This window comes from Oculina patagonica, chromosome 3 (assembly GCF_052425735.1).
Source record: "Oculina patagonica isolate OP01 chromosome 3, crgOcupat, whole genome shotgun sequence".
Classification (NCBI taxonomy): Eukaryota; Metazoa; Cnidaria; class Anthozoa; order Scleractinia; family Oculinidae; genus Oculina; species Oculina patagonica.
Window position 1 is genome coordinate 29,146,150 of NC_135760.1, and position 15,000 is coordinate 29,161,149.

The window sequence follows — 15,000 nt, forward strand, 5'->3', positions numbered from 1 at the left end:
AAATGTGAGTCACTTAATTTTCGCGTCATGTAATGTTCGCGACACTTATTGTTCGCGTCACTTTAATTTCGCGATTTTTGTCGAATCGCGAAATTCGCGAAATTAAGTTCGTGTCGCGAAAATTTCATGTAATAAGGTACTATAAGCTTCTATTACACTTTTAAAAGTTGTGATTATTTTCTTGACATTATTGGTTACCGTAGCAACAGTATAACTTGTTGAAAACACCCTTATTTTACACTTTCAGCGCTAATAACTCGAGAATGAGGTCAGTGACCCCCATTTCTTATTGTTGGATTATGATCAGCATGTCATACTACAACTTTTGGCAAAAAAAGTTGTCAAAGCGGTTCAGAGCCACCCTAGATTTTCAAAATATTAAGGTGGCTCTGAACCGCTCTGACGCTCAGACGCGAAGTCAGGGTGTTTAAACACTGTGAAATGAGTTACTGTTTAAACATCAGAATGTTCTAACCAGAAGCCCCAAACGGCAACATACGCTTTGGAGCGTTAAACTGATAGCAAGTACACGTTTTCCTATGGTCAAATAATCAGCAAGCTTTTATCTCCAATCTTTTTTTACTATTCAGGAGCTACAGTCGAACTAGTTTAATTAGAGCTAATCTGTCTCACCTTATAGATGCTGTTAGGTAAAAGGTTTCTGACGTGGAACCGTCCCAGCTCCAAACGATGTTCCACTGTGGCCCCACTAAGCGTGGTTTTCCTATAACTACATGAGTAAAATTCAAGAAGTTTTAAGATGTCTCCTCTTCTTGTGTTTTGTTATTATGTTCTGACTACCGCTCATGAACGATCATTTTTTTAAGTTAAACGATTATTTTAAACACACATTTTTCGACTTGTCTCTTTCTATCTTTTTTCAACCCATAAATATGCCTAGCTGTTCTAACTGCTCTGTCGATCTATCCTAACATAAGGTGCGTCTTTACCTGAAGTTAGTAAAAGATGTATCGGCTATAGCCAACTGTCCGTCTTCCTGATTCAGTTGCCATGAGGCGTGATTAAAGTACACCTCAGCCAGTTTGATCACCTCTGCAGTGGGAGCTGAAAATAGTATTAAGATGATGTTATCACTCTCTGAGATTGACCTTAGCCTAGAGGCTTGCAGTATGCAGAGGACTCACCTCGCTCAGGTGTAGGTGTGTTCAAATTCATCAAGAAGTCCTTATATGCACTAAAATATTGAAGAAAAATTTCAAGTTTTAATGGCTTTAACTACATCGAGTAATGAATATGCAGCTGTAAGCTAACGATGCAACAAGACGTGTTAGATTTACTCAACACTAAAATTAAAAGCTCCTATAATAGATAAAAAGACTTGAACATGATTCATAACAAGAACAGCTACTATAAACTCCTACAGTTGATAGTTTAGATGATGGATCAGATCACTGAGAATGAAGTTAACTAAATAGAATTGGTGAAAGCTTGAAAAGGAAATTCATAACAGCTTAACTCAAGTTTTTGTAATACTAAGATACAGTCAAACCTCTCCGTACGGACACCTCTCCAATACGGACACCTCTCTATTACGGACAAACTCTGATGTCCCAACAAAATTCTCATATATTTTCTTGAGAAAAAACCTCAATAATACGGACACCTCTCTATTACGGACACTTTGCTTTGTCTCTTCGGTGTCTGTATTAACTGTTCTAGGAATTATTTGTAGTATAGTTGAGACAGGAAGAGAAGGAGGAGGAGGAGGAGGAGGACTAAATGTGGAGCCAATGTGAGGTAAAATTGTTGCGGTAGAGGAGGTAAGCAATAAAATGGTGGTGGTGGTAGTGGCAGCCGTGCTAAAAATAGAATTGTGATAATGGTGTTGAAGGAGGTGAAGAAAGAATTTTACAAAATGTTTTGCTTAGGACTGAGTGTTTGAGCGCTTTTATTATTGTGTTTACCCAAGCGCATCAAGTAAAAACCATTGTTCGAAAGCAGTAATGTATGCAGTAGACAATTTATGTGACAAGAAACTTGCATAATTATAAACTGAATGGTTCAGTGATTTCGAATACTGTGATCCAAAAAAATGAAGCCTGTCAAACGGGTAATATCAAGAAAGATCAAAATAGAATATGAATTCACCCACAAGTTAATTAAATCCACCAATCATTAGTCTATGTCATCATCGAAGTTAATTTATTCCCAGCATATTAATGAGATTCCCCCTGCAAAAAGGGGTTTAACTGGTCCCTATTATACTACTACTACTTCTCAATAAATACTCCTGCTGGATGGGTACAGTGATAACAGTGATACATCACCTTATCATTATCCTGAGCTCAGAGCTTGATGAACTCAGCTTCTCCTTTTGCTGCATGATTTCCCTCTCTAGTTGAATAACAGCATCAGTCAACCTAAGCAAATAAATATCAAATATAGGATCAATCAATCAATCAATCAATCAATCAACTTTGTTTTACGAGGGTTGCACGTAACAGTCTTCGACTGACAAACCTGTGGCCCTCGGATTCCCGATCGAATTGGAATTTAGAAGTGTTGGTTTTTGTGGAGGGAGGAAAACCGGAGAACCCGGAGAAAAACCCTCGGAGCAAGGACGAGAACCAACAACAAACTCAACCCACATATGGTACCGGGCCGGAATCGAACCCGGGCCACATTGGTGGGAGGCGAGCGCTCTCACTACTGCGCCATCCCTGCTCCCCGAAAGATAATATAAGGATAAGAAAGATGCAAACATTAGTCGCTTATTGTGCATATTTTTAGCACTATTTAAGTACACCTTTGCCTTTCAAGAACTTATGCATGATTTTAAAAATTCGCCAAGATCACTATTTGAGCATGCGTCAACGTTAAAACCACTGGGCTTGCAAAAGTGTTTACTGGCCGTTTATTGCAATTCCATGGAGAAAGTCTACAAAAACTCATTCTCTTCGGAAGTTTAAACAGCGTCATCTGGCCTTAAACATCTATTATGGATAAAGTTGTCCTTTGAAATGTTCAACACAAATCTGTGCTTGATTACTTTTGCCCCAAGCTTGCATCAGCTTGTGCGTGCAGGTTCCAAAAGTTTGCATCATTAGCGTGCGCTTGGTAAGGAAACTATATGGAGCCACCTTAATTAGAGCATCATGTAAGAACTCTTCTATAATCCAAATAAATTATGTTGTTATTTGTTTTATGAAAGACATAAACATTGATAGTTATCAGTTGATAAGTTACTGCTGTAAATGAAAGGTCTTACTCTTGATCATCAATTGCTTGTTTTCTGAGCAAGTTGACTTCATACAACTCTCGCTCCAGTCGCCGCATCTCAGTGTGGTGAGATCTAACAAGCAATTACAAGAAAGACATAAACAAGGAAGTGAATGGAAATGAATAAAAAAGTAAGCCCCCCTTCTCTATCTCTATTAAGCCCGCATCCCACCTCAAAAGGTCCCAATAGAACTTCAAGCTGTGAACAAAAATATCTAGGTTCAGCAAGAAGGGATACAAGTAATCAGCTAGCACCAACATTGAATAGTTATACACATACAGATGCAAAGGGTGACCCTTACCTGACAGTGTTCTGTAGTCTAAGAATTTGGGCTCTTTGATCTTCAGATGTGGAAAGACGCAACTGGAACCTCATTCTCTGAAGTCTGTCAAATGCTTCCTGTTAGAAAATAAGAACTTGTTACATCTAAAATGACAGTTAACTGCAATTGAGTAAATGGAATCAAGGACTCACCTTCTTTTTAGGTTCTGTATACAACACAACATTGTGGGCAATGTCAATAAGCATGGCGTACTGGGCCTGAAAATTAATACAATCGATAATTGAAAGATTGCTTATTAGGTCACCACTCCAATTCAAGAAGAAACTAAAGTTATATCCATCTCACAAATAAATTGAATAGCTATGCATACCTATGTAGCAGCAGGTATGAAGGTATAAAGTAGAACACCGCCATACCACCACCTCATTATTCGCAAGGCCATTTCTTCTGACCACTATAAATTCTCACTGGGTGATTTTCATTATTTAGGAACTGCCTTTACTAGGACTACGCTATTAATACAGCAAGTTGGTGGTCAGATTAACAGAGTGCCAGAGTACAAAACCTTTTTTTAAATTGATTAGAATAAGGCATTTTAACCCAGCTTTTCAGCTTTTAAGTTTGTTTAAAACTTACAGAGTTTGTAGAGATCTCTAATAACTTGTGCCTGATGGTGAATGTGTTCACTGCAACATGGCGATCCTCTCGCAGGTGGCTGGAAGGTGATGGAGGCTGAATAATGAACAATAACAATGACTCTATGAAGAAGGATGATTTCCATTTGAATGGATCAACCGGTTCAACCAACTATTGTTAAATTTTACAACTGAATGGAATGCCTCTTACCATTTAACTTCAATATTCCAATCCCGTACCAACCCCAATCCTGTAACTGGAATTCTCTTATCTTGTTTTTCATGCAACAAGTGAAGTATCGGATTCATACACATATGATTTTTGTTGTCATTCTTCTGTGCTTGTATTCCCACACATAGCTAAATGTCCAAATTGACAGGACTGCTGCGTTTTCAACATTTTATGCACGATCCTAAACAAACGTTTATGCAACACCCATCACCACATCATATAACATGTGGTTTTAAACAGCTTGGCATTGTTGGATCAACTTATGGTTCTCTATTTTGTGAGACAATATGCAAACAATACATAAGAAACCACAACTTGAATAACTCACCACAATTTCGTGAGCGTGCTCCTCAGCAACAGGGTCCAAATCTGGGCTAAAGTTAACAAAGTAGAAGTCGCAGCTACATCGTGCTACAATCCTCTGTAACTGAGTAGGTTCCTGTCCAGCGCCACTCCCAACAACGGCATTCACCATGCCCCCAACAGCCTCACCTGAGCCCACGATATTAGCCAGGTCAGCAATGTCAAAGGAATTCTTGTCTAGACGACCTGTTATAACTGAAGTGCTTAACCATGGGGTGCTTTCCAAGCCAATGGTATCCTCTGCTCCAACTGTAGCAAAGTACTGCACAACAGAACAAAGTGTTATATGTTATAAATATCTTGTTACTTTCTAGGGTCTTGACCACGCTCACCCCCTTGACACTGTTTGCCCAGGTGTATATTGGGTCACATTTTAACAGCAAAAAGACAAAGGAAAAATGGGAACACCACGAATAAATTAAAATATTACTATGTGCCACGATGTTAAACTTTTTTCTGGTGCAGAAGACAATCAAGACACTTAAATTTCTTGCCTAAAGTATTACATTATAGGAATTACTGCTAAAGATACCTAACAATGGCTTAACAGGTATCAGGGGGAACTTACCTGAAGATTTTCAACATTTCCGACCCAGGTTTTCTTGTTGAAGAGCTCCCCTTTGCTCCAGACTGGAGTGTGAAGTCTGTTGAGTATCCTTGTGTTTCCAGCTGCCACAAGCACACATCCTTCAGATTCAATTCCTTTCAGAACAATCTGCGAGTTGACCAGTGCAACTAGCAGAGAACAAACGGGTCATGACTGATAAGTAAGTTTCTTAACTTCCCCTTGGTCTTACCCTGTCTGACCGACAGAGTAAGCTTTGTACTCGTCCCAAACAAAGTTTAGGACCTCGTACTCATTTTCTAACCAACTTCTTTTAAGTAATCTCTCATAAGTGTTCTTCATTCCACAAACCTACACTATCAAATCTAAATACTTTTTGGGGAGCAGGGCACAATGAAAAAGTAGTATTCATATTGTTTCAAAAGTTGTGTTATGAGGTAGCGTAGTGTGATGCAACGTTTGAGTGGTTTTCAATACAGTTTTAAAGTTGGAATAAAAAATAGGTGTGTTATGACATGCATAGAGACATGGGAGAAACCGCCTTTCCAAGACCTTCGAAGTCACGCAAATGTGACAAAATGTGTTTGACTGTGACAAAGAACCTTTAACACACTGAGGTGTTCGTGTTGGAACACTTGATGAGAAAGAAATGTCAATGGTTGCCAGCACAACCTTTGGTGTAAACAAAAAGCAACCAAAAGCCATGATTCTATGAGTGAGAGATATGTAAAGATAAACACTAATCCCCCTAGAATACTTACCACTTTTTTGTATTTTTGCTCTCTGTGTACCTATTTGTTGACTACTTTATAAGCCCGGTCTATCTATGGAAGATATTACATAACGTTAAACAGAAGTTACTCACTATGCCATTTGTCTTCAACGACATCATTTGCTGTACACAAAGCTACACCATGGAGATGGGCCTCTGTAACCTGCTCATGCTCACCAGTGCCCTGTAGAATATTGACAGTTATCATTTTATAGAACATGACCAAATCAAGGAAAAGCACATTTGACAATCACGTTTTAAGAAATACGACTTACAGCGGAGCAAGTATTTCTTAAAATTACAAGAGTTTAGCGTAAGATAGCAAAGCTCCCATTTCAAATGGTATGAAAAGTAGGAAGAGTCTCTTTATAGCGCACCCTTCACTTAAATAAATAAAGTTAAGGCGATGTGGACTGATGGTTAGTTGGAATAAAAAATAGGTGTTAGCATGCTGGACTCTGAATTGAGAGGTCCGGGTTGGAGCCCAGATCAGGATCATCGTGTTCAGTTATTGTGCAAAATACTTTTAACTCACAGTGCCTTCTTTATACCCAGATGTATAAATGAATACTGGCAAATTTTAAACTAGGGGTAACCTTTTGATGGATCCATCCCATCCAGGGGGGGGGGAGGGGGGGGAGGGGGGGGGGTTGATAAGAAATACTCCTAGCCACTTATAATGCTTCAGAAAGCGGGAAAAGCTTTTACAACATGGGACAGTTACAACAGTTATTGTATCTGGATAGACGACAATAGTGAATGACCTATACTGTACCTCTTCAGCAAATGCCACAAACTTTATCTCCTTTTCCATGACAAGCTTTTCCAACATGTTTGTAACTGATGCTGATCGAGCTTTGACTGATGAATTAAGTGATCCTTTCTCGTCATCCTAAAGAAAAGTTGTGTTCTCAGTATTAAGTTAAATTACACTATGGGTACATGTATTGTATAGGAAGCCAACGATGTTAACGATAACTTCCATTTAAAGGCGTAACAATCAATGAATTACAACTTCAAAAAAACATTCAACCTCAATTAGTTCTATATCTGAGCTCGCGATGTGGTTATGTCATACTGATCAGCGAAAACCTTGTTTTGACAGCTGTCAATTGACCATAACATGGATGCCCAATATAAAAATGTAAGTCCGTTGACACCACAAGAGGATGGCATGCATTGTCTCTCCTCTGATCGGATTGCATTGGGACACCCCTCCCCCTCCCTGAGAGTCTGTACGGACGCTCGCTCGCTCGTACGCTGACGTCATATCCAAATTTTTTCAGCTTCGTGGGTTTACCAAATTTCTTGTCCCAGGATGCTCCGCTGAATATTTTTTCTTTGTCAATCAGAATAGGATTTAAGAATAGGATTCTTAAATTGTTTTACTTTGTATACTCTGCTTGGCACTTCAGGTTTACCTGTTTTCCTTTCTTGTCCACAATTGTGAATTTAAGAGCATCAGCAGAGAGGATTTTCTTCAAAACCTATAAATGTATTAAGACAAATGACAACTATTTATCACCAGGATTATAATACAAAGGATTAGTTAATCATATTTAACCATTTAAAAGTAAACATTGCAGCTCACCTGTGCATTGGTGTAAGCTTCAAACAGGCCAAATGCTATGCGACGGTTGGTTGGTGTCCAGGCCCCTTTCAGATCATGGCATACAAGCCGATGGTTGTAATTCTATGACGTTACAAAAGCAATATCTTGTAAAAAGGGCTATATCATCATGAATTTATTCACGGTTATAGGCTTCTGTTAGTAACAAAAACTGTAATCAGGGCAACTTACAATGTTCTCACACTCTCAGTGACAATAAGGTATTATAGCGTTACCTGTAACTCAGGCGATGGGCCATCTACGAATGTTTCTTGCTTTTTGGAGGTGTCTTGGCGTGTGTACTCTAACCTGTTGATAAAACAGCAGTAGAAAGTGTGAAATATAAGTACGGAACCTTTTCATGACGAACATTTTGTGCAGCAATGAGCACTTCCTAGAACCTCACAGCACAGTATTATTTAACAAGTTACACCAACAAGTACAATGGAGTGAAACGTTTGTTGTATGTTTGTGTGTGGGCAAACAACAGTCGCATTGAACAAGGAATACTGCCTTGCATAGTTTGAAACATTGGCTGCATTACCAGTGCATGTACATTTAATATCCAAGTATCTGGCCCTAACAAAACTTGCCTTGCTGCCGCCAGAAGATAGTACTTTGTAGGCTCCAAGTCAATGGAACTGACCTGAATTACAAAGCAATCAGTATGTTAAACAAATTATCACAAATGCCAGCTTGAATGAGAAATGCGGACTTTTTTTATTACTACTTCAAGCCAAAATCGTCACCGCTTGTTAATATAATGTTGATGCAAACTGGTCACCCTCGCATGGCAAAAAAATCATATTCATTAAACAATATGTGTTTCTTCACTTTACAGCGTTGTTAACCTATACACTATTGTATTTTGACACACAGTTAGTGCCTTCGACTATAGACAATGAGTGCAGCCTTCAAGCCTTGCCTAAGCCACTGTGCCGAGTCCTAAGGCAAGACACTACTCCTACAGTTCCTTCATCACTTGTGCAGTGGATAACCTGTGACGTGGCATCCATCCAAAGAAAGTAGCAATAATTCTACATTACCATTATAGTTGATTAAGTAAAACGGATATTTTATTTTCCTCTTTTTTGGTGTCAAAAAAAACTGAGAACTATGATAAGGTGGTACCCACCTCTGCATACTCATCACTACTTTCCTTGCCATCCACTTCCTCTAAACCATACAAATGACATGTGACATCCAACAGCTCACTGCGAAGTTTGGCTGCAATCCAGTCTGCCGCTGGTCTCCGTTTTAACCCATCACTGTACTCTCTAAGAGACAGACTGTACGTGGTCTCCAAGTAACCACTGCCTAGTGACAGCTCAAACCCTCTTTGCTGAGTGAACGAGCCCCAGTACCACACAGAGAACTCGGGAAATTGAAGTGACAGGCTCACCTCCCTGCAGTGTATAGCAATTTGATCGAGTTAAGAGTTATCTCTCTTTCCTTTTAAAAAGTCCAACTAAACTGACATTTACACGGGTTTACGTCGGCTTAGAAGATCTGTAAAGCTCCGAAAGTAACAAGCCCCAAACATAGTGACCCTCTGAAAGTAGTGATAAAATTTCAAGCCTGTTAACAAATTCCCAAGTATCGACGTTCTATAAGTAGTGACATCACAAAGTACTTAACCTGTTATTAAGATACGATGGAAATGACAGATGCAACACGTTTTACCAAATTGGTCTAATGTTTGTTGTGAATGACCTCATTCCAAAAGAAATAATTTATATTACTCTGTTCTGATGTAATTGTTGACTGAAATATTGAGTACTACAGGATGATGTTCTTTGGACTCATTTTCATACTCTATTACTTTTGAGGAACATTGCTTTCAGAACTTTACGGTATCAGTCTTTTATCAGACGTAAAATGAAATAGAGGAAGCACAAAGAACTGTGTCTTCTATGCTGCCATTAATTAGATGTAAGGAAACCATTTGCTGCAAGGGTAGACAATGCTGACTAGTGCAAGTGCATGTTTATCAACTTAATCCTTAATTACATCTTGTAAGTACAAGTTATAAAGTAAATGATCACTGTGAATGATGGCAACACATAACAGTCGAATGTACTGGAAATAAACACGCTAGGAAATAAACACGCTAAAGAGCATTCTATACTTTATGGTTCAAAGAAATGTTTTAGATGAATTAAGTACCAACCTATAATGTCTTCCAAGTGATCGCTTCTTCACTCGCTCGCGTCCGAAATACGTTCCTCTTTTGGTAGGTCGTGACACATACCACAATACTACAGCCTAAAAGCAAATGACACAAATGAATCTCTCTAATTGCAGATATGCAACAATAAATACTTTCTCAGGTTTACCTGGTATTTCTGAAACCATCTAAATGTGCTGGCGTACATGAACAATGTAGGGGGGTCACTCTGAGAATAATCCTGTGAAGACAGATATAAATTTCAAATTAAAAAGGCATAAATAGCTACAAACAACACACTAAATAAAATTACTTTCAAGCACCAAAACAGATGTAGCAGCTATTGAAGGTGCCTGATTACTCATTATGATCACTGTGAAGATTGTGGGATTGGAGGATCAGCATCAAATTCTGCTCTGCATAGCATAAAGTAACCAGAGTATCACTACCCCACTGGTTACAATGCTTGTCCACTGTGTGGACTATGTATGAGTGTCCGAGTGTGGCTTATAAATGAACATAACAGTACACCCAGCATTTCGTCAGGTTTTTCCAGTCATCGTAACTAAGCAAAGTGTATTGCTTAAGAATATAACAAAATCACTGAACAAAAACACTGCTTTTCAAACCCCCTGCCCCTAGACACAATCTCACCAAAGTGGCCTAACATTACATCAGTTGACATGCAACATTCAAACTATCTGCCAAATATAACTGACAGGCTAAGATAGGACAACAAGTGCTTTGCAGAAAATGGCATTACACTGAAGAAGCGTTTAAAATCAAGCACCCAACCCTGTCAATGTTTGAACATGCAACCGATAGTAGAACAGACTTGTTACTCATTATATTGATTAGTGAGATTATGTTATAGCTGGATCATGCCTGAAGAAATTGACACTCTTAAAGATTCCATTAAATGCGTTGTTAGATTGATTTTTAGAAGAACTGTTTAGAGCAAGGTATTCTAAGACATACCTTTTTACTGCTCAATCCTGTCTCTAGAGAAATGTCCAACGTAAGGTTCTGCGACCTAAAAGCTGCATAGGAGTCGTGAGCCTATCACAGGAAAAAAACAAAATCAGGTTGCAGTTAATCAAGGTCCATTGACTCATCTCCCATTGCTACATGTAATGGTGCACTGTTGTTTCATACATACTTGGTTAGGAGCCAGTTGTGGTATCTTGTCTGGAGCACACTGGACCACTGAATGATGGTCATTAGGATCTCCTTGACAATGCCACTTCATATTAGTGCTGGGATAAGAACAGATATGAGAGGGAAATGTAAGTAAGCTCACTGTTGCATATCATTCGCATTGTGATGCTTTTTAATATAAGATTGATAGCCTTGTCCAATAATGACACTGTTTCAATGCAAAAAAGATAATCCCGAAATGACTGAATTGATTTATTCCCTATTTAGAATGTATGTAGTATACAACCATTTACATCTTGTCGCATCAATGACAAGGTGGGGCCTAAAACAAATTAAATCCTTGAGGTAACTGAAGACTCTCGAAAAAAATGTGGTCACTAACGGCTCATTCACAAGCCAAGAACTAAACTGCTGTGTGTATTACTACTCCCTGGATGGAATAACATTTACACTGAGCTTTTAAGTGCGAGGTAGTCCAATGCACTAAACATTAGCCATTAAGCCTGATTTTCACTAGCGACGCAAGCACAAGCACAAGCATAACAGCTATTATTTCACCGTGAATACGGCTTCGTTGCAAGCAAAAGCACAAACACATTGAATTTTGATGCTAACGCTTGAACTTGTGGCGAGTACAAGCACAAGGGTCATTTCTTTTTCTGTTCGCATGCTTGCGTTTGTGCTTGCGCTTGTGCTTGCATCGCTAGTGAAAACCAGGCTTTACCAACCACCTACCCATAAAAACATTCCTTTGCAGGCCTGAAATTATTTAGACTATGTGTAAAAATGCTAACTTTCTAATCTAAACGCACCTCAATTTCATTGCAGGCAAATGTAAAACCCGTCGATCGTCATACTTTGATGCTGCCCTGGTATGCAAGTCAAAATCACCTTCAATGACAATCCGACCTATACAATAACAATTGAGAATGTGTCTTACTATTGATGCACTACTTGGTAGTTAAAAGGGAGTTAAAAGCAGGTAACACTCAAGAGTAATTTAACCACATGATGCTACAGGGTATCATGCAATGGTGATTATAGACAAAAGATCTGATTAGCAAAAGCAAAGCAACTTTCGGAAAGGTTGAGAAATCGTCACCACTTTTCTAATTAAACAAAACTATTGAGTTGTGAAATGTCTATTGGAACATTAGCAGCAAAATTCCGATGAACTGTTTTCAAGCAGGAAAGAGTGATCTTACGAGCTGTTGCAATTACCCACTGACTTTCTATCTTATTCAGCATTATCATTATTCCTGGTCTACAATGTTAAAGAACATAGAAATAATGTCATAAGATGTCCAAAACATTGTACTTGAGTATGTCATTTGGCTCATTGACCTAAAATTGGACGTACATTCATGATTGTTAAGGGACCTACAGAACTGTCCAAGTTTAGTCTACATTTAAGCCTAGTGATCATTCAGGCTTTTGCTTATCTATGGCTTCAGTAGTTACGGTAAGAGTATTTCTGCTTTCTCTCCCCCCCCCCCCTGCATGAAGAAGATGCTAGTCCACTGCAGATGACACCTCTGCCAGCACCCAGCATTTCATTCATCGTTACCTATTTATACACCTACGTGTGGGAAGAGGCATCGAGAGTAGCATCTTCCCAAAGAACACAACACAATGACGCCGGCCAGGGCTTCATCATAAAACAGCTCAATCTGGAGTCTAATGCATTAACAATCAGGTCAACACGCCTTCCATACAGAACTAAAAATTTTTTAATATGTCTCTAGATCGCTAATGTGATATACCATTAGTCCAATCAAATTTAGCTTGTCTCCACTCCCACTGCATTCTCTCTGTGGTATCATAAGGATTCTTGGATGCACTGAAGTATAGGTACCACTCATTAATAGCAAGATGAAGGTGGCCATGGTACAGGAGACGCATCTATGGAGTCAAGGGTAAGAACAACAAACTCTCAGTATCCACCTGGAGGTGATGGCATGAAAATGCATCAATGGTGTCTGACTTTTGTGTGTTTTGTGCTGCAATTATGTATTTTTACTTGTACATAATCAACTTTAGGACAAAATGGGCTATAATAACAAAACAAATATTTTATGTGAAAATGCGATGTGGTATACCTTGTCAAAGAAAGGAAGAGGCTTGCTTGCATCACGGCTTGGTGAGCTCAAATTTTCTGAAACGAATACATTTCATGTACTGTTGATTCAAAGTAAAACCGTCTTCTTCATACCCTACCCTGTTAAATATACTAAAGCCATAAGCAGTTCCATGCACAGTGCAAAGGGAAAGAAGAAAAAAGGAACTCACAGCAGTAACATGTATGTAAGTTCTAAAAAACCCTGCATTTATGACAGCTCAAATCTAGAAATGTTTCAGAGAGCCACTCATTCTTCCCCACTGTGTGTAATTGTGCTTTGTCAATAAAGTTCAACCCATCTATTGCTAGTAAGTTAAGAATTACAGTTGAACCCCGGTAACTCGAACTCTGAAGAGAAATGAAAAACAGTTCAAGTTAGCGGGGTTTTCGAGTTAGTGGGGTTTTCGAGTTAGCCAAGAAAAATGACTGAAAATGGGTCCAAGGGAAATGGAAGTTAGTTCGAGTTAGCGGGGTAGTTCGAGTTATCCGTGTTCGAGTTACCGGGGTTCTACTTTACATCCAACAATCAAATGTTAAAGGGGGTGTTACCTTATTGTTACTTATTTCCGCGGGACTTAATTTTCGCGATGTTCGCGATTTTTTTAAAATCGCGAAATTAAAGACCCGCGAAAATTTATTTTAAGCGTTTTCTATTGTATCTTTTACGTTAATTACGTATTTTTGGCCAAAACGCGAAAATTAAGTTCCGCGAAATATGCTCGTTCCATTTTTCGCGAAATTAAGTAACCGCGAAAATAAGTAACGGTAAGGTAGATTTGTTTTTTCTACAGAAAGCTTTCATATCTCACGAGTTCTGAATTGCAATAAACTAGACAGTTTTCTCTTAAAAATGCTGAAAATCTCTCTATTCTCACAAGTTCTCACAAGGTCAGACTAGCTATTGGTAGGGACTCAACAACATGAAGACTGCTAAAACTACAGCGCAAAAAGGAAAAGAGAAATAAGATAGGTACAGACTGTAAGTTCTTATTTCTTACCAAATGCCAAAGAAACCATGGCCAACACAGGTTCAATGTCCACACCCCAGGCCATCTCCATAGTGTCCATGTCTGAGGCAAAACAGAAGAATTTTAACATTAACAAAACAAAGAAATTGACTTTACAGCATGAGAAATATCAAGTAACCTACTTACCAACCCGGCTTCTTACTAAACCTACTCATCAAACACCACCTTCCTCCTCATGCGCCCAGTCATTCACTTATTCATGCACCCACTACACAAGACACCCTCAGTTAGATTTTAGTTAACTTCTAACAGTAAAAAAGGAAACTGCTAAAATATGGATTGTATTTGACCTACAGAGTAATATAATTTAATTCCTACCATGTACATGACGAGCCTAAATGCTTCAATATGAAAACCTTTTTACAACTACATACCAAATTTCAAATCATAAAAGTACTTCAGAGAACTTAAACTCCGAGAAATCGTTATATTGCTCCAAGGCTTGCCGATTTCCACCACTGCTTCTCGCTTAGCTGAAGGAAAAAATTCAAAACATTTTTTAATGTCAAACACAACTTACATTGAGTTATATTTTCCAAGTCTTGAAATGCCTTGTAAAGTATTAACATGACCGACTGAGAATACTATCTTAAACATTTCACACCTTTTTTTGTGAAATGCAAATTTAGAAGTTTGCATCAGTTGTGGTTTGCTGTGCAATGAAGTGCCCTTAAAAAGTAAACCCACATGGCATCAAAACTTCTTGTTTAAACTCACAATGGAAAAGGTTAGGTTACCAAAAAGTAGGAGTTACCCTAATTATTCATGAGGGTGCAAACCAATCCTAGCACAGTATTCATATCACATGTACATAACTGTAAACCCCAA

The 15,000-nt window shown here is 38.6% G+C and overlaps 1 protein-coding gene across 2 annotated transcripts in view; it reads right to left on the reverse strand.

The window, feature by feature from the left end:
* The window catches only part of LOC144647415 (bridge-like lipid transfer protein family member 2), a 61,315-nt gene that overhangs the window by 17,691 nt on the left and 28,624 nt on the right, over nt 1–15,000 (reverse strand). Inside the window, exons 34-59 of one of the 2 annotated variants that reach the window (XM_078507214.1) lie at nt 14,547–14,645; nt 14,143–14,214; nt 13,125–13,180; nt 12,789–12,927; nt 11,838–11,934; nt 11,027–11,123; nt 10,846–10,926; nt 10,037–10,108; nt 9,871–9,965; nt 8,836–9,106; nt 8,294–8,346; nt 7,937–8,009; nt 7,683–7,784; nt 7,513–7,578; nt 6,867–6,983; nt 6,185–6,275; nt 5,323–5,489; nt 4,720–5,016; nt 4,161–4,256; nt 3,716–3,781; nt 3,543–3,640; nt 3,230–3,313; nt 2,289–2,381; nt 1,146–1,195; nt 951–1,065; nt 634–730 (exon numbers count right to left, since the gene is read on the reverse strand). In XM_078507214.1, coding sequence (XP_078363340.1) covers nt 634–730; nt 951–1,065; nt 1,146–1,195; nt 2,289–2,381; nt 3,230–3,313; nt 3,543–3,640; nt 3,716–3,781; nt 4,161–4,256; nt 4,720–5,016; nt 5,323–5,489; nt 6,185–6,275; nt 6,867–6,983; nt 7,513–7,578; nt 7,683–7,784; nt 7,937–8,009; nt 8,294–8,346; nt 8,836–9,106; nt 9,871–9,965; nt 10,037–10,108; nt 10,846–10,926; nt 11,027–11,123; nt 11,838–11,934; nt 12,789–12,927; nt 13,125–13,180; nt 14,143–14,214; nt 14,547–14,645 — 2,744 coding nt within the window. Of the gene's footprint in view, nt 1–108; nt 731–950; nt 1,066–1,145; nt 1,196–2,288; nt 2,382–3,229; nt 3,314–3,542; nt 3,641–3,715; nt 3,782–4,160; nt 4,257–4,719; nt 5,017–5,322; nt 5,490–6,184; nt 6,276–6,866; nt 6,984–7,512; nt 7,579–7,682; nt 7,785–7,936; nt 8,010–8,293; nt 8,347–8,835; nt 9,107–9,870; nt 9,966–10,036; nt 10,109–10,845; nt 10,927–11,026; nt 11,124–11,837; nt 11,935–12,788; nt 12,928–13,124; nt 13,181–14,142; nt 14,215–14,546; nt 14,646–15,000 lie in introns of those variants that run through there. The other variant, XM_078507213.1, reaches the window with a different exon arrangement.